Here is a 24,069-nt window from a genome sequence, read left to right on the forward strand (position 1 = left end):
CTCTCTGCCCTCCAGCCCCAGTCCCGCCGGTGCCGGGCGATCCCCCCGTGGCTCGGGGCTGACAATGCAGCCCAGCCACCCCCCCGGGAGGGTCCCACGCATCCCCCGGCCCAGCGCCGGGGCTCTGCGGGCACCAACACCGGGACCCCTCAAAATTCTGTCCCGGAGTCCCCCGAGCAGAGAGCTCTGCCCAGGGGTTCCCGGGGAAAGGCGGCGGTGCTCGGCAGCGGCCCCAGCCCGCCCAGCCTGCGGGAATTCCCTCATATCGGGACAGAACCCTGCCCCAAAGGAGGCACCTGGAACACCTGCCTGCGGCTCCTCCCTGTCCCCAAGATCCTGGGAGCTTCCCTGCTGCTGCAGGTGGGGATTTGGACCAGGGAGGCTCTGCGGGTCCCCCTGGGCTGTGCCCCCTCCCCGCCCGTGCCGGCCCCGGTGAATCGGTAAAACCAAAAATCGTGGGCAAAGACTCTCGAACTCGTCACCGTTAGAAAGTGGTGTGTTTATTACACCGGCGGGTGGCACGGGCAGGGTCGTCCCTGAAATGTGTGACTGCACCACACAAGGACTTTTGCCTTCTATTTATTTCCCAAAAACAATACATATGCATAACCCCAGCACCTCCCATGCCCGCTTTTGTGAAATACAAAGCTGTGTTTCGTGTCAGGTACATACAGGCAACGTGTGTATTTGTGATTATGATATCTGTGGAAACTGACCATGGGACACTTGTAAAGACGAATTCTAATAATAACTGAGAAAAGTAAAGCATGGAAGAAGGCCTTTGAACCTATCCTTTGTTCACAATTAACCTTTATAAGTCTTAAGTTGATTTAGGAGCATTTGAATTAAAGCTTTAAGGATGTTGCTCTTAGACAGGAACTTTCTGCTTGTAGCTAAGCCCGAAAGAGTTTTGCAATAATAACCTTTTGAAGTATAATTTTAGACTATTGCTTGTAGTAAGGATCTTTGAAACTATAGCTTTAGAATATATAAAAAGGAAACATGCTTATCTCACGCCTTAACAAAACAGTGAAAAGCAGCTTGAGAAAGGAAGATGAACATCAACTCAATGATTAATAGTTTTGACCAAGGGAAGCTGCACATCACTGTTATGAGATTTATAGTCCTTGCAATCAAAAGGTGGACCCACATCTGGAAACTGGAACCGCATCAGCTGGGATACTTCTTTCTTCTTTCAGAAGCCAGACCACCATCATGTCGGGATACTCCTTTCTGGGATACATCCTGAGAAAAACTAAATCACAATAGTGTATAGAATTGTGACGTAAAAATTGGAAATAGAAACTGCTGATGAGTAAAAATTGGGAATAGAAACTGCTGAGAAAGCTTATGAGTACCTGTATAAATACCTGTAAGCCTCAAGTATCGGTGTGCAGTTGGAGGGAAAACTTCCCCCACTGTACCCAGTGCTGTATTGCTCATATTTTACCATATTAATTAATAAATTGATTGCTGCTTGAATATTGACCTAGTCAAGCTTCTCATTTATAACACTTTGTATAAAAATGAGATCATTAGTCCTTCATGAGTGCACATTTCTTCTCTTGAATTGGGTTGGTGGTCCTGAATTGGGTCAGTGGTCCCAGGGAAGAAGACAGGAAGGTCTTGGTCAGATCTCTGTGACCCTCTGGCACGATCCAAGGCCCCCTGCTTGCTGATGGATTGACACAGAGTCCAGGTGCTGGGCATTGTTCTACTGGTTTCAATATGCTCCTATAATGGTTCACTTGCTCCGCTTCCTTCAACAAATGAGCTCATAATATAACAATTAGCTTTAGCTTAAGCATCTAATAATCATTAACCTATTGTTGGTTTATCTAACTTCATTATGAACTGGTTCTAACTCTCACCTAAAATCCTAAATTTTTAAATCATGATTCACGGGTGCTGATGTTTGGCCCGGGCTCTCTCGCTGCTCCCGGCTCCCGCAGGATCCCAGCGTGAGCGGGCCCCGAGCGCCCAGTGCCGCAGGGCCCCGAGCCCCTGCTCAGCCCAGGGTCAGTGTCCATGGCCAGCCCCTGCCATGGGCTCCGGCCACTGCCCGCCCGGCACCACCTGCATCTCCCAGGGCAGCTGGCTCCAGCCACCACTGGAGGTTCCGCAACGAGGCAGAACATTCAGCTCATGGAATCTTTGTTGTCTGTGCTTACAAGTGCAAAACCAGCTGCTGCTGAGACAATGCTAGCTCTGAGTGAAGGCTTCCCACCTGTTAGATATACATATTATAATAATGGCTTTTGCCAATAAAAAATGGATTTTATATGTGTAATGTTAAACTAACTTTGTTATACGGTTTTTCTTTCTGTTGTTAATTAAGCTTAGACATAGAAGTGAAATAGCCATGCTTGTGTTAAAATGCCTGCTTGGATGGGATAACATCCAATGAACATAGGATGAGGACACCTGCTACAGGTATGTCAAATATCAGCACTCACCGTATGAAGACAGTGTGGACCAAGACCCAAAAACTGGAGGTGATAAAAAAGGACTAAAACCACAACCAAGGAATCTGCATGCTCTAAAAAGGTGAACCCAAGGAGGAGCCATGCTAAATAATTCTTGGAACATGTAAACTAGTTTGGGGGAAAAGTTTACTATGCATAAGGATCTATGAATATGCAACAGGCTGATGTAATGGAAAAGGTATTTAAGGGGTATCCCCAAAGGTAACAGGGTGGTCTAGGCTGAGTGCCAAGGTGCACCCAGCCAGAATACCCTTTGCTCTATGGTCCCTGTCTCCTATTGTCCTTTATTACACTTTTTAAATTTTCACAGGAGACTGAACATGTTTTTCACACTACCCAAAATGCTGCATTCAGTTCTGACACATCATTAAGAAATCCCAGAGCAAACTGAAAGCTGACTACAGAATTTTGCAAAATCACATCCAAGAACATTTTGTCATAAAATCACAAATATTAGCAGATACTGGGAAAGTCAACAACATTACAAAACAAGGTTCCAACACTGGGACTAGAAGAGTTCAGGCAATGCATTTGATTGGAATGAGCCCTCTCTTTCTGACATGTGAACAATGCCATCGAATTTCCCAAACCAGGGAAATGGGGAGCCCTGGCAGCAGCAGCTTCACACACAGCAATGACAGAGAACAGGGCAGGGCAAGAGGCTGAAAAAAGGATAACTTCTACTTGCAATTAAGAACTCTTGTTTCAAGCTCTACTAAAGACACTCTTAATATAGAGTCAAAAAGATTTAAAAAATACAAGTAATAACTGTAATATTAATAGCAAAAGTATCCAAAATAGCAATAATAAGAATGAATAATGGTAATAAAACCCGACCATACTTATACTAGGATTGCATGGCCAGGTTTTGGTAAGAGGGGGCCCTAGGAGCACCTTCTGTGAGAGGATGATGGAAGCAGCTGCTCCTCCATGTCCCACAGGGGCAATTCCAGCCAGCTCCACGACAGACCAGCCGCTGCCCAAGGTTGGGCCCATTAGAAATGGTGGTAACACCTTTGGGATAAGAGATGTACGAAAATCGGTTATCATGTAGTTGTAGCTGTGACCAGGGTGAGAACGTGAGAGAGGAACAACTCTGCACACCCCAGGGCAGGGCAGGACAAGGGGCAGGAGCCGCTCCAGGGGCTGGAGCTGACTGCCCTGAGATTCCCTGGGGCAGCCCCTGGGGAGGCAGCTGAGCCCCTGCAGCCCATGGAGGGCACGGAAAGCAGAGATGCGCCTGCAGCACCTGGAGGAGCCCGTGCTGGAGCAGGGGGTGCCTGAGCGGGGGCTGTGACCCCATGAGAAACCTGTGCTGGAGCAGGGACCAGGCAGGGGCCTGCAAACCCATGGAGAGAGGAGCCCACGCTGGAGCAGGGTCTGTCCACGTGAGCCCATGGGAGAGTGAGGCACGCTGCAGCAGTTTGTGAAGAGCTGCTGTCCCTGAGATGAACTCACCTTGGAGAAGTTCATGGAGAAGTGTCTCCAGCAGGGAGGGACCCCATGGTGCAGCAGGGGAAGGACTCCTCTCCTTGAGCAGCAGGAGAAACAACAGGAATGAACCGAGCAGAACACCCATGCCTGTCTGCCTGCACCCACTGGGGGAGGAGGCAGAGCTGGGAGGGAGGGAGGGATGGGCAGAAGGTGTTTTTAAAGCTTTATTTTACTTCTCACTATCCTGCTCTGATTGATAGTAATAAATTCAATTAATGTCTCTAATTTTGAACTGTTTTGCCCATGATGGCATTTGCTGAGTGATCTGTCCCAGTCCTTAACTCAACCCATGAAGATTTCATTCTATTTTCTCTCCTCTCCATCTCTGGAAGGGATTGAGAGCAGCTTTGGTGGGTGCCTGACATCCATCTCCGCTCCTTGTGATGTCACAGGCCCATGAGTGTCCCAAGTGTGGGAAGAGCTTTTGCCAGAGCTCAGCCTTGACCCAACACCAATGGAGGCACCACTAAGGGCAGCCCTGTGAGTGCCCTGAGTGCGGGAGGAGCTCCGTGCACTGCTCCAGCTCCATCCCCCATGGGACAGTCCACGCCGGATGATCCCCAGTGACCCGAGGTGGGCAGAGCCCCGGTGATCTTTGATGCTGGTGATCCATTTTGGGAAGACACCTGCCTGGGGGGCTCCAATTCTTCCTGGCTCCCTGTACCCTTGATATTCTTTTAATTTCTCTTTGTCCTTTCAAAAAACCTAAAAACTGGGTAAAAATAAAGATGTTGAACCAAGGCAAGAATGGGGACATGAGGGAATCTTGAAGGGGATGTGGGGGATGCTGGGTTTGAGGGAGCTGAGGGTTCCCTGGAGGGACTTGGGGGTTGCTCAGGCCTTTGGGCACCCCAGGCCGAGCAGCTCCAGCTGCACTGGGAGACCCTGGTGGAGGTTCTGGGGCAGCTGATCAAGGAGCCCCTGGCCCAGGACTGTCCCCATGTCCCCCCGTCTCAGTTCCCGGTGTCTCCTGTGCAGGATCCCTCTCTCCCTGTTTTCACTCCCCTCTTGCCCACCTGTTCCCATGTCACCCTGCTCTGGGACACGTTGTGCTCCCATCCCAGCGTGAATACCACTCCCGGTCTCAATTTCTGTTTCTGTCCCACATTCTCTGTCCTGTTCCTACTCCCTGTCCTGTTCCTACTCCAATGCTCCTCTGAGATTTCCACTCCTGTATTCCCTGTCCCGTTCCCATATTCCCATTCCTGGTCCCATTCCAGGTCCCTCTCCCATATTCCTGGTCCTAGTCCAGGTCCCTGTTCCTATTCATGTCCTTGTCCCCAGTCCCGTATTTCCTGTCCCTGTATCCATGCCCGATCCCAGTATTGGTCCCAGTCCCGTACTCCCGGTCCCATTCCCGAGGGCCGCCTCTCCCATGGGGCCCTGAGGGCTGCACAGCTCGGGCCGGCTGTGCCACACGAACCGTTCAGCCCGGCTGCTGTCCTTGGCCAGCTGCAGAGAGCACAAGGCTTTGGGCATTTCTCAGAGGCCCCCGGCTGGCCGGAGCAGCCCCTCCTGCCAGCAGCCGCTGTGCCTCAGAGCCCTCCCTCACGCTGGGGCCATGCAGGGGCCATGGGCCTGGAGGAGGCTCCTGTTCTTGAGACAGGAGCGAGGCTGCAGCTCCCGCCTTTGGGCCCTGGGCCGCAGCAGCGCAGGGGAGGCCCAGCTGCAGAGCTCACAGCCCCTGCTGGCTTTCACTGGGACACTTTGGAGCACCAATCCCCAGCCCATATTCTCTCTGTGGTTGCTCTTTCCATGGTCCCTGTCCCGTTCCCATATTCCCATCCCAGGTCTCATTCACAGTTCCTGTCCCTGTCCCCGGTCCCTATCTCCATTCCCTGACCCCATCCCCGGTCCCTGTCCCCATTCTCATTCTCATTCCCCGGTTCCATTCCCGCTCCCTGTCCCCATTCCCGCTCCCTGTCCCCTCGCACCGGACGCCACCGCCATCGCTCCGGCTCCCCCGGCCCTCACCTAACCCAGCACACCCCGCGCTGCTCCCGCCCACCAATCCCAGTGCGCGATCGCTCTCATATTTGCATAACCACTCCCCGCGGTTTGGAGGCTGCAGCCGCCTCCGGGCGCTGTTTGCTCCCAGTTCCCTCCCAGTGCTCCCAGTAAGAGCGGCACTGGCAGGGAAAGCGCTCCCAATTCCTTCCCGCTGATCTCAGGATAGGTCCCGGTGCTCCCAGGATCGCTCTCAGTGCCGCACGGGACGGGCCCGCTGTGAAACCCGCCCAGGGCAGAGCGCGGCTGCTTTTGGGGATCGGCACTGCCCGGGCCAGGCTGGGGGCGGAGGAGGAGCGGGAGGAAGAGGAGGAGGAGGAAGAGCAGGAAGAACAACACCAACGCCCCGCGGTTTCCCCGCTCAGGCCGCCGCTCCCCCTGTTCCGCCAGCATCGCCCCCTGCGCCGGAATCCGCAGGTGAGCGGGATGGGGGAGCTCGCCCCAAATCCATCGGAGGGGTCTCCGGGATGGTTTTTTTGCGAGGCAGGGAATGTTTGGGATCTTGCAGGGCCCCAAAGCTGGGCCGGAAATGCCCCTGCAGGGATCTTGGGGGGGATCCCACGTGGCGATCGCCCGGTACCGGCGGGCAGAGCGGCAATCGCGGATTTGGGGATACACGGGAGAGCCGGGGGCAACGTGGGAGCCCCGGAGCAGGGAGAGCGCAGAGGGGCGATCCCGGAGCCGGGGGACAAACCGGGTGCCTTGGAGGGGTGCGGGAGGCTGGGGATGAGCGGACTCCGGGCCCCCCGAGGCTGAAAGGGGCGCTGACTTCTCCAGCTGCACTTGGGCAGCAGGACCATCAAAGCCAATTCAGTAAGCCTTGTTTTCCCCCCAGACCAAGATTCGTTATTCCCAAACCTTGGCAGGATGAAAAAGGAGGAGGCCATGAGGAAGAGGAAGATGGCCCGGGAGCCCCAGGCAGGTGAGGAGGAAGTCAGTGCCCCTTTCCCCCTCTCTCCTGCTCCATCTCCTAGCCCAGCACGGCCCCCAGCTGCAGGACAACCCTGCTGCCAAAGCTGTCCTGCTGGGGATGCGCTGGGGGGATCTCCTTGCCCTTCCCTGTGGCACGGAGGCAAATCCCATCCTCTACTTGTCCTTCCTCCCCCAGAGCAGGAGCTGAGGATGGAGAGCAGGGAGGACAAATCCCCACAGCAGAACCTCGTGGAAGAGGCCATTTTGTGCAGCTCCACAGCACAGGAATCCAATGGGGAAGAAAAGCCCCGGAGATCCCGCATGAGGAGGGGCTGCAAACGCAGATCACCGGGATCTGAGGAGGAAAGACCCACCCTGGGCCTGGGAGGCGACCGGAGCTCGGAGCTGGGGGTCCATGAGCAGGTTCAGGATGGGGAGAAGCCCCACAAGTGCTCAGAATGTGGGAAGAGCTTTAGTAAGAGATCCTCCCTGATCATCCACTGCAGAATCCACACTGGGGAACGGCCCTATGAGTGTAGGCAGTGTGGGAAGAGCTTCAAGAGGAACTCTGAACTGAGCAGACACCAGAGGATCCATACGGGAGAACGGCCCCATGAGTGTCCCCAGTGTGGGAAGAGCTTCTGCAAGCGTCCTGACCTTATCAAACACCAGAGGAGCCACATGGGTGAAGGTCCCTACGAGTGTGATAAATGCAGGAAGATGTTTTACACCAAGTCCAATCTCATCAAGCACCAGCGCACTCACACAGAGGAGAGGCCCTTCCGCTGCCCCGACTGCGGGAAGGGCTTCAGGTACAACTGCACCCTCGTCATCCACCAGAGGAGCCACACCGGGGAGAGGCCATACAAGTGTGATAAATGCACGAAGAGGTTTCAGACCAGCTCCCATCTCCTGCTGCACCAGCGCATTCACACAGATGAGAGGCCCTTCCGATGCCCCGACTGTGGGAAGGGCTTCCAGCACAACTGCACCCTCGTCAAGCACCGGCGCATCCACACCGGGGAGAGGCCCTATGAGTGTTCTGAGTGTGGGAAGAGCTTCTCTCAGAGCGATAACTTGGCTAGACACCAAAGGAGCCATCACTAAGGGCAGCCCCATGAGTGCCCCGAGGGCAGGAAGAGCTTCCTGCACTGCTCGAGCACCATCCCCCACAGAGGGATCCACCCTGGCTGATCCCCAGTGACCCTCGCTGGGCAGAGCCCGGGCAATCCCTGGTGCCAGTGATCCATCTTGGTAATCACTGGTCTGTGGGCTTCACATCCTCCTGGCACCCCATGGCCTGGATTTTCCTTTCATTTCTCTTTGTCCCTTCAAAACACCCAAAACCGGGGTAAAAATAAAGACATTGAAATAAGCCATTGATGGGGACATGGGGGGATCTTACAGGGGATAGGGGGCATGCTGGGTTCGAGGGAGTTGAGGGTTCCTGGGAGGGACTTGGGGGTTGCTCAGGGCTTTGGGCAGAACAGGCCCAGTAGCTGCAGAAGTGCTGGGAGACCCTGGCGAAAGTTGTGGGGCAGCTGATCAAGGACCCCCTGCCCTGGAACTGTCTCCATGTCCCTCTGTCCTGGTTGCCAGTGTCCCCTGTCCAGGATCCCCCTCTCCCTGCTGTCACCCCCGTCTCACCCACCCATTCCCATGTCACCCTGGTAGCGTTCCGCTCCCATCCCAGCCTGAATCCCATTCCCAGTCACATTCCCTGTCCCATATTCCAAGTCTCTGTTCCCCTTCTCTTATTCACGGACCCGCTCCTGTTCCCATATTTCTATTTCAATATTCCCTGTCCCATATCCATATTCCAATTCTTGGTCCCTGTCGCCATTCTCTGTGCCATTCCAGTTCCGGGTGCCATTTCTGATCATGTCCCCATTCCCATTCCTCTTCCCGGTCCCCATTCCCGCTCCCTGTCCCCATTCCCGCTCCCTGTCCCCTCTCACCGCACGCCGCCGCCATCGCTCCAGCCCCTCCGGCCTTCACATAACCGAGCAAACCCCGCGCTGCTCCCACCCACCAATCCCAGTGTGCGACCGCTCTCCTCATAACCACGCCTTCTATGGTGGCCCCGCCGGCTGCAGCCGCCTCTGGGCGCTGTTTGCTCCCAGTTCCCTCCCAGTGCTCCCAGTAAGAGCGGGACTCGCAGGGAAAGCGCTCCCAATTCCTTCCCACGGCTTTTAGGATCTTTCCCAGTGCTCCCAGTTTCACTCCCCAGTTTCACTGTTCTGCTGTTTCGGAACCCGCCCAGGGCAGAGCGCGGCTGCTTTTGGGTGTCAGCATTGCCCGGGCCGGGCTAGGAGTGAAAGAAAAGCGGGAGGAAGACGAGGAACAGACGAGGAGTAAGAGGAGGAGCGGAAGGAAGAGGAGCGGCAGAACCACGTTGGTTTCCCCGCCGCCTTCCCCCGCCCCTCAGGCCGAAGCTCCCCCGGCTCCTGCTGCATCGCCCCCTCCAGCAGCCGCAGGTGAGCGGGATGGGGGAGCTCGCACCAGATCCATCGTGGGGGGGTCTCCGGGGGGGGGGGGGGGGGTTTCGTGGGGCAGGGGATGTTTGACTCTTGCAGGACCTCAAACCCGAACTGTGAATTTCCTCAAACCCGAACGTGAACAGCCTCACGTTCGCCCGGTACCGGTGGGCACAGGGGCGATCTCGGACTGGGAGATGCCCGGGAGAGCCGGGGGGAGCTCGGGAGCCCCGGAGAGGGGAGAGCGCAGAGGGGCGATCCCGGAGCCGGGGGACAAACTGGCTGCCTGGAGGGCTGCGGGAGGCTGGGGATGAGCGGACTCCGGGCCCCCCAAGGCTGAAAGGGGCGCTGACTTCTCCAGCTGCACTTGGGCAGCGGGACCATCAAATCCAATGCGTTCAGCCCTTGTTTTCCCCCAAACCAGGATTCCCCATTCCCAAACCTTGGCCTGATGCAGGAGGAGGAGGAGGCTGCAAGGAAGATGTCCCGGGAGCTTAATGGAGGTGAGGAGGAAGTCAGTGCCCCTTTCCCCCTCTGTCCTGCTCCATCTCCCAGCCCAGCATGGCCCCCGACTGCAGGACAACCCTGCTGCCGCAGCTGTCCTGCTGGGGACGCACTGGGAGGATCTCCTTGTCCTTCCCTGTGGCACAGAGGCAAATCCCATCCTCTGCTTGTCCTTCCTTCCCCAGACAAGGAGCTGAGGCCAGAGACCAGGGAGGTCAAATCCCCACAGCAGAACCTTGTGGAAGTTGTTTTGTGCAGCTCCACAGCACATGCATCAAAAGGGAAAGAAAAGCCCCATAGATCTCTCACGAGGAGGGTCTGCAAACGCAGATCACCGGGATCTGAGGAGGAAAGACCCACCCTGGGCCAGGGAGGGAGCTGGAGCTCTGAGTTGGGGGTCCATGAGCAGCTCCAGGTTGGGGAGAAGTCTCACAAGTGCTCAAAATGTGGGAAAAGCTTCTCCCTGAGATCCTCCCTGATCCGCCACATGAAAATCCACACAGAGTCCCTACAAGTGTGATAAATGCAGGAAGAGGTTTCAGATGAGTTCCTGTCTCGTCAGGCATCAGCGGAGTCACAAAGGTGAGAGACCCTTCTGCTGCCCCCATTGTGCAAAGGGCTTCAGGAACAACTCCAGCCTCATCACTGCCTGCGCATCCACACCGGGGAGAGGCCCTACGAGTGTCCTGAGTGTGGAAAGAGCTTCACCCAGAACTCCACCCTGACTGCCTACCTGAGGACCCACACAGGGGAACGGTCCTACGAGTGTGCAGAGTGTGGGAAGAGCTTCAGGACGAGCTCTGAACTGACCATCCACCAGAGAAACCACACTGGGGAACGGCCTTTTGAGTGTGGGGAATGTGGGAACAGCTACCAGAGGAGGTGCCACCTGGCCCGCCACATGGAAGTCCACACAGGGCTGGAACAGCCCTACAAATGTGGGTGGTGTGGAAAGAGCTTCATGTCAAAGTCCCACCTGATTGACCACCAGAGGATCCATACTGGGGAGAGGCCCTATGAGTGTGATAAATGCATGAAGAGGTTTCAGACCAGCTCCTTTCTTCTCCTGCACCAGCAGCTTCACACAGATGAGAGGCCCTTCCGCTGCCCTGACTGCAGGAAGGGCTTCAAGCAGAACGCTGCTCTCATCAGCCACTGGTGCATCCACACCGGGGAGAGGCCCTACGAGTGTTCTGAGTGTGGGAAGAGCTTCTGTCAGAGTTCTGTCTTGAGCAGGCACCAACAGAGCCTGCACTAAGGGCAGCCCTGCGAGTACCCCAAGTGCAGGAAGAGCTTCTGTGACACCCTTTGTCCTCTGATTTTGGGTCCTTTCCCCCCACTTTGGACGTTTCCCCCTGTTTTGGATCCTTTCCCCGTCTTTTGCGTCTTTTCTCTCTATTTTGTGTCTTTTCCTCCCTATTTTGGATCCTTCCTCTGTCATTAGGGTCCTCCCCCCATTTTCGGTCACTCTTCCCCTATTTGGGGTCCTTTTCCCCCTTTTTGGCTCCTTTCCCTCATTTCCATCCTTTCCCCCCCAGTTTTGAACCTCCTCCCTTTTGACTTGGTGAAGTTTTGGGTGCATCCCACCCTCCAACCCTCTCCATACCCCTAAACCCCCTTCACCCCCACCCCCGTCCACCCAGGCATGTCCCCAGCTGTGTTCCTAACTGTCCCCCCATGCCACATGGACTCAGTGCTCGCTATCCTGGATGCCCTTGAGTCCCCAGCCCAGGACTGTGGATCTCCTTTTCCAGGAGTTCCAGAGCTGGCCTGGCTTCCAGGGCACACCAGTGGCACTGGGGCTCGGAGTGGGTGGCCTGGTGGGGTTGCTGGGACGGGGTTTGGGGTCATCTTGGCACTGACCGAGGGTCTTGTGCATTCTGCAGTGAGGAGTGGCCCTGGCCGGAGAGTATGGGATGGATGGGGGCAGGAGAGGTTTGACCCTGGTCCAGATGGACACGAGAGCATGGATCCCACTCTGGATGGACCCTGGTGCAGATGGACACCAGAGCCATGGATCCCAGCTGGATTCTGATCTGGACAGCCCCGACCCTGCAGCCCCCCAGCCTGGCCTGTCCCCAGGCCAGATGACCACCAGCCTGGCCATAGCCTGGCCCATCCCACTGTCCCACCAGCCCATCCCAGTAGTCCCCAACTCAAAATCCCCCAAAATAAACCCAATGCTATAACATCAGCTCCACATAGTCCCTGCAGAGCGAGAGGGAAACTGAGGCAAGGGCTGGGGAGGTGACTTTGTGGTGATGAGAGGGGACTTTGGGACCCACCCTGGAGACCCCAAAAAGAGCACCCACCCCCCAAATTGTCACCACAGCATTGGTGTCACCCAGCTGTCACTGCAGGAGCCATCAGCTGTCCCTCCAGGACCCACTGTGACCCTGCGGTCCCTTTGAGGGGTGACCCACGGTGTCCCCTCAGTGTCACTGGCACGTCCCCAGTGGGAGCAGCGGCATCACCTCCTGGGGCACAGGTGAAGGAGGAGGAGGAGGTGGGGGGGGGGGCGGTGCAGAGTCGCACAGCATCCTCGGGGGGATGGAAGTGGTGAGGGAGACACCAAAAATGTTGTTGTCCCTTCCCCCCCACCGTAGGATGTGGGCCACCCTCTGTTTTGGGGCACTGGTGACAAATTGGCAGGTGGCGGTGACAAAAAGCACAGGTGCCACCTCAGGGATGGCACAGAGAGGGGTCCTGCGGTGCCACCAAGCCCCGCCCCAGGCTGAGGGAGTGACAAAGGGGGGGTCGGCAGGGGGGAGGGGAAGTGTGGCAGGGATGCCATGGAAATGCCCCCGGTTCGCCTGTGCCTGGGATGGAGGGGTGGCAGAGCTCTGGTCACCCTGTCTCCCTGGCAGCCTGTCACCGTGACCGTGTTCACAGGGGTCTTAGGATGAGGGAATAGACAAGGACTCCATGTTTCAGAAGGCTTGATTTATTATTTAATTACATATATTATATTAAAACTATACTAAAAGAATAAAAGAAAGGATTTCATCAGAAGGCTAGCTAAGAATAGAATAGCAAAGAATGATAACCAAGGTTTGTGGCTCAAACTCTCTGTCTGAGCCAGCTCACTGTGATTGGCCATTATTTAGAAACAACCAACATGGGCCAATCAAAGATCCACCTGTTGCATTCCACAGCAGCAGATAACCATTGTTTACATTTTGTTCCTGAGGCCTCTAGCTTCTCTGGAGGAAAAATCCTAAGGAAAGGATTTTTCATAAAAGATGTCTGTGACATATCGCCCTTTTAATTTTAGTTAAATTAAAAAGAAAAGTATTTGTAATTTTGTCTGCCGTACCCATGCAGAGGAAAGAACAAACACTTGACGGGTTATCTGTTGCCAATGAAAAACCTCAATCAAGTGCTGATGTGGAATGATCAGGGAAATTCTTCACTTGTAGAACATAAAATTCTACCATATCAATAAAACAATCTTAGAATATAAGAAAATGCAAAAACAATGCAAAGAAATTCATTGCTTCAACTCCAAACAGCTGAGTTTCAGGAGAAACTCCACGGACTGAAGATGTTCCTCTTTGACATTTCTGAAAGTCCCTTTTGGTCCTGAAACAGGCTTGCAGAATCCTGAAACAAGAAATTGCTAAAGAATAATCATCAATAATTATCAAAAATCCATTGACAGTTATCAAACAATTTTGAGAAAATTTCTTTAATGTCTTGGCCACACCCCTTTATTGAACCACTTGTAATTTTTGGCTCTTCAATGCTTTTGAGCTGCTACTACCTCTTTTAACTATTTTTTTGTTTTCTGGAAAGAGCAGCAGCAGCAGAGAGGAGCCTGAGAGGCCCTGAGTGGGCCCTGGCCCACGTGGAAGGATCAGGAACCCCAGACCTGTCCCACAGAACAGTGGTCCAGGTCCTGATAGGGGAAGCAAAGCTCCCACACCCAACAGCCAGCCGGGCAGTGGCCCTGGGCACCGAGCCAAACAGCCAGGCCTGGCCCGCAAGGTGGGCTCTGTGTTGTCACAGCCTGGCACCACACTGCCAGTGGAATGGCAGAGCAAGTGACCAAATGGTTCCTTCCCCCAAAATCACCGATGCCTGCTGGCAGTGGGGGGACAGAAGCTGCCCCGAGAATCTCTTCATCTCGGGTCTGGGAATGTTTGTTCCCCACAGCAAACGAGATGATGGCTTTTCGCCATTCCCTTGCCTCTGCAATGCAAATGCAAAAGGTGTTCCCCCCATCTGCCTCCCAGTACCACCCCCACCCCATCTGGGCTGGGGACCAAAGGCAGAACTTTCAGGACCCACCTCCCCCTTGCTGCTGGGGCACGCGGGACAGCAGGGAGATTCGCACCCCCCAAGGGGAAACAACCGACCAAACACCCCCAACCCACCAAGAACGCTGAGCTTGAAAGAAGGCAGCCGGGCTGCACCTGCACTCAGCTGTTGAGCCATGCCTCTCCACGGAAGGAGAGGCCGGCCGCTGAATCTGCTGTCACAAGGGCAAACGGCCCGGGACGGTCTGAGCTTGGATATGCTGCGGGGCCTGCAGTTCCAGGGGCAGCCTCTGACGCAGACCCGGAGGACAGAGTGCCAGAAGGCGGCAGAACTGCCAGGGTGGCCGGTGGGGACGGCGAGGCCAGAGAGAATGCAGTCGCAGCCGTGGCGCCGGGTCGCTGGTCTCAACTGCAACCTCCAGCATCGGCGCTGCGGGCGAAGGCAGGGCCGCCACGAGCGGGGCTGTGGGGACCAGCACAGGGGCGGCTCTTGGCACATCTGCAAGAGACGCAGCCTCGGACACACGCTGGCAGCGACCGCCATTTTCACTGAGTGCGTCGCCTAGCAACACCAGCGCAGCCGCGGGAAGCAGTGGGAAGCAGTGTGTCTGAGCTCGCAGGCGCAGGCGGAGCTGCCGCGACCACAGGCTCTGCTGGAGGGATGGCCAGGGGAGGTGATGTGTGGGGAAGTGCGCGCATCTGCGGGGAGGGTTCGGGAAGCCCCGCAAACTCAGGAGGCGGGACCTCGGGTGAAATAAACAGGGCCAGGAGACTTCTTCTCCTTTTTAATGCCTTTATTAAAAGTGATCAGCTCAGGATTGGGCTGTGGGATCTCAGTCTCTCAGAACTGGGGTGCAGGGTGAACGAGACCACCCCTGGGGGGCTCGGGAGTCCTGGAATGTTGCCAGAAATGTCTGGTGGCTGGACTTTGATCCCACAGGGGAGATGACATCAGTATGAGGACAGGAGGATTTCACCGGGGTGAATGGTGAAGGGATAAGTTAATTGGAGTGTGAGATACAGGGTTTAAAATTTCTGTACAGGGGGGTCTAGAGAAGTAAGATGGAGGAATTGGGGCGTGCCCTTCTCCTTCTTCTTCTTCCTCTAGGCCTCCATCTTCTGTGGTGGTGTTGGCACTCTGGGATTGGACCTTACTAGGGGAACACTGGTTAATAAGGGTAGAGGGTATTGGAGAAAAATGATAAATATTGTATACGTAACTCCGGGTATAAAGATAGGTGGCCGCCCCAGGGGCTCTCAGTGTGTGCCCATGGCTGACTGCTGAGCAGAACTCTGTCAGGCCAAGAGAAAATCTTTTAGATAAGCAATTAATAAACACCGAGACCGAGAAAAAATCTGAAGTTTCTTTTCGTCCTTTGGAACGCGGGCGACCCAAGGCCATCTTGGGCTTTTCCCAGACCATCTAAACAGCCCCAAAATCCGACAACTGGCGTCCGCTGTGCGGGCTATCTCCCACCAAACCTTTCGGTGGGGGGAAAAGCCCTGAAGAGCTGAAGAGCCAAGAGGACAGCACTGATAACTCCAGAGGAGAGAAGCCTGAAGAAAGAAAGAAGAAAAAGAAAAAACCGGCCAGGAGGAGCTGCAAAAATCAGCAGTCACTGAGAACTCCATCTCTCAGCTTCTGCCGAAGACAGTTCGTAGCAGAGCGGCCTGGACTGGGACCAGAAAGGCGCCTCTGGATCCATCTCTTGTAATCTGCTGGACGGAGAACAGGAGCCTCCAGACCACTCTGACGACAGATTCGGTAAGAAGGCCAAAATAATATCATGGGGGCCACACTCTCCCAGGAACAACGGGAAATCTTATCCACCTTACAAAGTGTAGCAGAATTATATACAGAAGGGATCCCAAAGAAAGAATTAAAACAGCTGTTATTATGGGCAAGGCTTAATTATCCACTTGCGGAGACATGTCTGTTGTTCGAAGTGGGGTTTTGGCAAGAAATTAATAGGCATTTATATATTTTAGCAACAAAAAAAGATGAGACAGCGTTAAAGCTACTCTCGCCGGCAAGAATCATGTTACAAGGTATCTCAGTGCAGTCTAAAAGACTGGAAAAGCAGCGAGAAGCTGTGGTACCCTCAGAGGAGGGGGCGGAGCGGCAAAGCTCCGGGAAAAAAATTGCTCTGGCTTTAAAAAGCCAGGGGGAAAGGGCTCTCGAAAAAAGAGAGCAGGAAAAAATATTAAAACCCCCGATCAAAAAACGCAACAAACCCCAAGGGTGTCCTGAAACTCCAGAGAGCGTAGAGGAGTCAGGAGCAGAAGGGGGGGAAGCAGGAAGATAAGGGATCGGGGGGGGCGCTCGTTCGCGGCGAAAGCGGCGACGCGGCGGCAGCGGCAAACGCGGGCAGCACAGGTGAAGATGAGGAGACGCGCGCGGAGGGCGAAACTCGCAAAAACCGGGGTGTAGACTCACATGACAGCGCGGGGGCGGTGAGACGCAGGAGGCGCGCGGTTGTGACGTCAGACCCGGTGCGAAGGTCAGCTCGAATCACGGGGAGAGCCGGAGTGCCGGCGGGAGAGGCGAACACAACGTCAGAGGAGGAGGAGGTGGACTCAGGGACAGACCGAGGGGCGGGGACCTCGGAGGTGGTACAGGGGGGAGACGATGACGTCAGCTTGGGGGACACAGGAAGTGGCTCGGAGAGTACGCATGCGCAAAAAGTAGGACGCGGGAGAACCCGAGCCCGGTCCCCTGTGACGTCGCGGGTGAGGAGGGGCCGTGTTAGGGATTCTACGTCCCGGGGCTCCACACCGTCTCCAGACCTGGTGCCTTTGGTTCAGACCCTCGGAGTCCCAGTCCCTTCCCCTCACGGGAGACGCCGAGCCGGAAGAGAAAGTGGGGCAGTCGAGATCGCTCCGTCATCCGAGCCAGGGAGGCCGGTGACAGCGCCACCTAGTGGCAGGAGGGCGGAAGTGCACGACATGCCGGGTCGGGTCGGCAGAGCCACAGCGCCATCTCGTGGCGAGACTGCAACAATGCAGCAATTTTTTCCAACAATATATAAAAAGAAAAGCGCCTCGAAGAAGACAATGTTAACACGACAAAGGGATTATCCATCCACTTCGGAATTTCATGAAGATGATGAAAGCTCAGATGAAGAACAGCTACAAGGGGAAGATGTCATAAGGATCACAGCATCGGAAGGTGTCCCAACATGGATGCTATCAGCAGCAGAAGCAGCAAAAAGCTTCTTGCATTCATTCGATACAGTAAAGAAGAAATATCAACAGGATCCTCGAGTTTCCTTTTCGGATTTAGGAGCAAGGCCAAAAACCTCAAGGCGAAAAATGAGACACCATGAATCACCGATGACATCTACAACACCATTATTCATGCAAATCCCAATGGAGTCTGACGAAGAGGGGTTTCAAGAGCCGGTGAAGACAATGGATTGGAGGCAAATCAGAAAAGCATTGGAAAAGGAAAAGCATATATTCCCAGGATCAGGGGATTTGACAATGCCAGTGACATATGATGCCCAGGGACAGAATCCAAGGTGGGAAAGGATGGGTCGTGAGACACTCAAAGACTTAGGGAAGGCAGCTCAAACTTTTGGGCTGAACTCACAATACTTCAAACAGCTATTAAGAGGGACATTCTCTATGTATGATCTCACACCATATGATATTCGAAGTATTGTGGCAATGATCCTCACTGACACACAGAGTCTTGTCTGGGAAAAAAGGTGGAGAAAATATCTTGCTGAGTTGCGGAACAGATACCAAGGTGGGCCGAATGCGAACCTCACAGAAGGGCAATTAGCAGGGGATCCTCCAGATGACAATCCAGGGGAACAAGCAGCGCGGCTTCCACGGAGAGTGTTAAGCGACATCAAAGAAGCAGCGCGATTGGCAATCATACAAATTACGCCGACAGGAGCTCCGGATGTCCCGTTCTCTTGCATCAGGCAAGGTCCCACAGAGCCATTCATGTCATTCATCGACCGACTCACGCAAGCCGTGGATCGACAGGTGACAACAGAAGAAGTGAAGAGGCCTCTCTTGGAGAATTTAGCTTTCGGCAATGCCAACCCGGATTGTCAACGGGTGATTAGCACCATGCCAGGACGGCCATCCTTGGCCAAGATGGTGGAGGCATGCAGCAAGGTGGGGACGCCTCAGCACGTCGCAGCGATTGTAAAGAATGAATTAAAAGAGGAATGGGAGAAACGGCTAAAGGGACGCTCAGAAGGGCAATCGGAGGACAAGACATTGGAGAAAATGTTCGAGAAATTACTCCATCAACAGGACGAAAATGTCAACAAAGTTCTTGCGGCAATGCAGAAAAGGAACAAACCCCAAGGAGGACAGTGCTACAGATGTGGGGAGTCTGGGCACATGAAAAGGAATTGCCCACGGACACATATACCAACGCCAGCCCAGAGAGCGGAAAGACCAATTTGCGCACGGTGCGGAAGAGGAAGACACTCTGTGAAAGAATGTTATTCCCGGACAGATGTGGAAGGAAATCCGTTACCGCTTCCGGGAAACGGGAAATTGAGCGCGAGAAATCCCCAGCGCGCTCAGACACAAGTACTGGCGGTGTCACAAGAACAGACAGGGCAGTCATCAGTGAGCGACAAGCAGATACCCTCAGCAAAACCCTCAGTCGATTCCACAGCGACCCAGACCTCCTCCCACCAGGGGCACAGTGTGCATTGGCAGCTTCAAAACTAGTATGCTTTCTAGATGAAAGTCATGTGGAGATACCAACAGGTATCCGCGGGGACTCATACAAGAAACAAGATTTCTTGATAATTGGACAAGATAAGTGCAGTATTCTTGGGCTCATTGTTTATCCAACAGTTGTCTCAGCAGACAAAAATACAGAGTTAACAGTTTTGGCAAGAGCGCTTCGTCCACCATTGACTGTGCCGGAAAATACTGTGGTTGCGAGAGCCTTTGCATTGCCGCCACACGCAGTTGGAGAGGTCATGTCAATCTTCGACGAAGAAGGTCTCCCTATGAAAGAGCATGTTGAAGTACATACAACATGGGTGAAGCACATAGGTCGAGACCGACCAACGCTCACATGCCAATTGACATATGGGGACAGGACAATATCGATCAGAGGTATGCTCGACACAGGGGCGGATGTAACGGTAATATCGTACATCTTTTGGCCACGCAATTGGAGCTTGGTCGTGCCATTGGGCTCTCTCTCGGGCATCGGGGGAGCATCTCTGTGTCTGCAAAGTGAGAATTCCGTCGTTGTCACGGGACCAGGAGATAAGACGGCGATCATTCGTCCTTTTGTTGTCCAAAAGTCGATCACAGTCTGGGGTCGGGACCTTTTGGCACAATGGGGCGTGAAGATCGAAATGGATTTTTAATAGGGGTCACTGCAGCACTCGCCACACTGAAGCTGACATGGAAAACAGATGATCCAGTTTGGGTGGATCAGTGGCCCCTTGAGCGGAAAAAATTGAGTGCTTTGAAAGACCTGGTCCAAGAACAATTGCAGAAGGGACACATCAAGCCAACAGACAGCCCTTGGAATTCTCCGGTGTTTGTCATCAAGAAAAAGCTGTCGGGCAAATGGAGGTTGTTACACGACCTCAGGAAGATCAACGAAGTCATAGAAGACATGGGGCCACTTCAATTGGGACTTCCATCTGTCTCGATGATTCCCAGAGATTGGCAGCTTGTGGTCATTGACCTCAAGGATTGCTTTTTCAGCATCCCACTCCATCCAGATGATGCTCCGAGATTTGCCTTTTCAGTTCTGAGTATCAACAGGGAAACGCCTCTGCAGCGGTACCATTGGGTCTGTCTTCCACAAGGCCTGAAAAATTCTCCGACGATCTGTCAATGGTACGTGGCGCGAGCTTTGGCACCAGCACGGAAGAAATTTCCGAAGGCGAAGATCATTCATTACATGGATGATTTGCTCATTGCAGCATCAACACGACAGGAGCTGCAAGAAGCTCGTGACTGTGTGATCGCAGAGGTGAAAAAGGCAGGTCTGGAAATCAGCATTTCGAAGATTCAAGAGGTTGCACCTTGGAAATATCTAGGGTGGAAAATCTCAGAGAAAACAATAAAGCCTCAAAAAGTGGAGATCAGCACAAAGGTCAACAATTTGCATGATCTGCAACAGCTTTTGGGAGAAATCAACTGGATGAGACCAGTTTTGGGAATCACAAATAGCGACATTCCAGCACTGCTTGATCTCTTGAGAGGAGACACAGACATTCGTTCTCCCAGGACACTCACACCAGAAGCAAGAAAAGAGTTGGAGAAAATCTCGAACGCGATACAGAAAAGGCAGACACATCGATTTGTTCCATCGTTGCCTTTTCAGTTGGCAGTGCTGGGGAAGAAAACGCAGTTCCATGGTTTGATCTTCCAATGGGATGAATCACAAAAGGACTCTTTGATAATCATAGAGTGGATTTTCCTACCGCACAGGCCCGCGAAAACGATTCTCACAGATCTGGAGATGGCAGCACAAATCATCATAAAGGCGAGAACAAGGCTGCTGACAATGGCAGGAAGAGAATTCTCAGTCATCAGGTTACCTCTGAAACGAGACTACTTCGATTGGGCAATGCAACAATCGAAAGACCTGTTAATCGCATTGTTAGCGTTCCCAGGAACTTGCACAATCCACTTTCCCCAACACAGAATACTGCAATCGCAAATATGCTATAGAGCAAAACCACGGATAAGTGAAGAACCTTTGGACGGGATCACCGTGTTCACGGATGGCTCAGGGAAGACACACAAGTCAGTGATCACATGGAGAGACTCAACGACAGGGGATTGGGAATCAGACGTGAGGATGGTTCAGGGCTCTCCACAAATTGTGGAGTTGGCAGCCGTTGTCCGGGCATTTCAGTTGTTCAAACAGCCTCTCAATCTGGTGACAGATTCCACATATGTTGCGGGTGTGGTCAAGAGATTGGAGGGTTCGCTCTTGAAAGAAGTCAGTAATGAGGTTTTATACTCATACCTGACAAGCTTGAAAACACTGCTAGAGAGCAGGGAAAGAGTATTTCATCACACACATTAGAGTGCACACAACACTTCCGGGGTTTTTAGCGGAAGGGAATGCTCGGGCGGACAGGTTGACAATGCCCATTTTGCAAACACTGCCGGACATTTTTGAGCAGGCAAGGTTAAGTCATGCGTTCTTTCATCAGAATGCGTAAGCACTGATGGAGTCCTTTCGTCTCACAAAGAGTCAGGCGAGGGAGATCATTAGTGCTTGTCCAGACTGTCAGCTTGTGCAGCCACCTTCTTCTACCGGGGCCATCAATCCGCGGGGGCTGCAAAGTCTTCAGTTGTGGCAAGCTGATGTCACAAAATACCCATCTTTTGGGAGGCTCAAAAATGTTCATGTTTCTGTAGATACATTCTCAGGTGCAGTCTTTGCTTCAGCACATGCTGGGGAAACAGCAGACCATGCTTGCCGACACTTTCTGCAGGCATTTGCAGCATTAGGTGTGCCTCAGGAGATAAAAACAGACAATGGTCCAACATACACAGGCAGGGTGCTTGACAGATTCCTGAAAAGATGGGGTGTCAGACACACGTTTGGTATTCCGCATTCACCCACAGGTCAGGCAATCAATGAGAGAACACATCACACCCTAAAATCCCTTCTGGACAGACAGAGAAGGGGTGAGCCAGAGGCAACACCTCACATGAAATTAAATAAGGCACTGTATGTGCTGAATTTCCTAAATAGCTCATCCTCGGAACCTGATCCACCGATCGTGAGACATTTTCTAAACAACACACAGGCAAAGCTAAAGGAAAATCCTTTGGTTTTGATCAGAAACCCAGAGACGGGACAAATAGAGGGTCCTTTCAAACTAATCACTTGGGGAAAGGGTTTCGCTTGTATCTCCACAGATCGAGGTCTGAAGTGGGTGTCGGCACGGCACGTGAAGCCATTCCGGACGCGAGAGCACGAAAACGCTGATCCGAGAAACAAAGAGACGAGTACTCAGACAGAAGTCGAGACTCGGGCTGCGAAAAATGACCCAGAAGAGAAATAAAAAGAAACTAAGGACTTTGGGGGGTTTTCACATAAAAGCGAAAAAGGTCTTTTGGTGCAAACAGAAGGGGGAGATGTGGGATCTCAGTCTCTCAGAACTGGGGTGCAGGGTGAACGAGACCGCCCCTGGGGGGCTCGGGAGTCCTGGAATGTTGCCAGAAATGTCTGGTGGCTGGACTTTGATCCCACAGGGGAGATGACATCAGTATGAGGACAGGAGGATTTCACCGGGGTGAATGGTGAAGGGATAAGTTAATTGGAGTGTGAGATACAGGGTTTAAAATTTCTGTACAGGGGGGTCTAGAGAAGTAAGATGGAGGAATTGGGGCGTGCCCTTCTCCTTCTTCTTCTTCCTCTAGGCCTCCATCTTCTGTGGTGGTGTTGGCACTCTGGGATTGGACCTTACTAGGGGAACACTGGTTAATAAGGGTAGAGGGTATTGGAGAAAAATGATAAATATTGTATACGTAACTCCGGGTATAAAGATAGGTGGCCGCCCCAGGGGCTCTCAGTGTGTGCCCATGGCTGACTGCTGAGCAGAACTCTGTCAGGCCAAGAGAAAATCTTTTAGATAAGCAATTAATAAACACCGAGACCGAGAAAAAATCTGAAGTTTCTTCTCGTCCTTTGGAACGCGGGCGACCCAAGGCCATCTTGGGCTTTTCCCAGACCATCTAAACAGCCCCAAAATCCGACATTGGGCAGCTCGACGGGTCTGCAGCATCCGTCGTCTCTCCCAAGGCGACTCAGAGGAGGAGGATGCGCAGCTCTGTCCACAAGGGGCAGAGCTGGGGGATCCAGGTCCTCGTGGAAGCCTTTAGGGCTTGCTGATCCCCATCAGATGGTACTCCTCCCACTCAGTCGGCCTGATCTCACCGCCGGGGTCGTCTCTCATGGTCAGGGCAAGAGGGTCTGAAGGTGTTCCGCATCTCCGCAGGCTCAGCATTCGGCTCCTCGCGTCCAGACATCACTCCAGTCTCTCAACTCTTAGGTGGCTCGTTGTTTTTGGGGTTTCTCCGTGAGTTTGGAGTCGGGGGTCCCACAAAGCATTCTGATCTTGGGAATCACTTTGCATAACCCCCCCCCTCACCCTCTCAGGTGTCTTCACTATTCTGGGAAAGGTACAACTTAGCCTCGGGAAGGTCCACACCCAGGAGAAGGGCCATTAACTCGCCCTAGCCAGGGCTTTTACTAATACAAAAACAACCATTAACGACAACGACCCGTGATTACAATAACAAAACACGAAGAACTTCGGCAGCTACAGTGATCTGGCTGCCTTTTTTTGTAACTTTTTCTCAAAAAAAATATTAACCGAATTTTGTTCATAACATCGGGCACCAATGCCGCCCCCAGGTCTGAGCGATGCGGGGTTCGAGAGGCCAGACGGGGCAATGCCTGCAGAGCTTCCAGGGCCGGCTCAGCCCACTCAAACCCCTCTGAGAGCAACGGAGGGGGAAAAAGCAGTTCCATCTGAGCATGCTCCGAAAACACAGGGAAAAAACTTCTTCGTCTGTGGGGAAGACTTCACCCCCCCGCTGCCAGCCAGGGGGGCTGGAAAGCAGCAGATCGTCTCCCCCAAAAGGAACTTCTCCCGTGGGAATCTGGGGGAATAGGGCTTGCCTCCCGCAGTCAGCAATCCAGGGAAAGGCAGCCGCTCTCCGTTTCAAAACCGAGAAGAGTGCCCTGAACACTGGATAAATGCAGGGGGACCCGAATCCGAGGTTTAAAATGGCTTGGCAAATGGATTCCATGCATTCCCATACGAACATATCAAGGGCATAGAGCCATTCATTAAAAACCCAAAGAAATTTGCCCATCAAAAAAACTCATAGAAATGTCTCCAAGAGGAGAATTCGTCACCCCGTTTTTTTCCACAGGGCAATAAGTTTCTCCTCTGA

The 24,069-nt window shown here is 53.4% G+C and overlaps 1 protein-coding gene across 1 annotated transcript; it reads left to right on the plus strand.

The window, feature by feature from the left end:
- The first annotated feature begins 6,723 nt into the window (after positions 1 to 6,723).
- LOC128940003 (zinc finger protein 180-like) lies at positions 6,724 to 11,492 on the plus strand. The gene is made up of 4 exons (XM_054281322.1): positions 6,724 to 6,909; positions 7,096 to 7,656; positions 10,498 to 10,818; positions 11,419 to 11,492. Exons 1-4 carry the CDS (start codon positions 6,855 to 6,857, stop codon positions 11,490 to 11,492), a joined length of 1,011 nt encoding a protein of 336 aa, XP_054137297.1. The 5' UTR covers positions 6,724 to 6,854.
- Positions 11,493 to 24,069: the final 12,577 nt, after the last annotated feature.

This window comes from Melozone crissalis, unplaced genomic scaffold (assembly GCF_028551555.1).
Source record: "Melozone crissalis strain CALT ecotype California unplaced genomic scaffold, PUWL_Pcris_2 ptg000031l_1, whole genome shotgun sequence".
Lineage (NCBI taxonomy): Eukaryota > Metazoa > Chordata > Aves > Passeriformes > Passerellidae > Melozone > Melozone crissalis.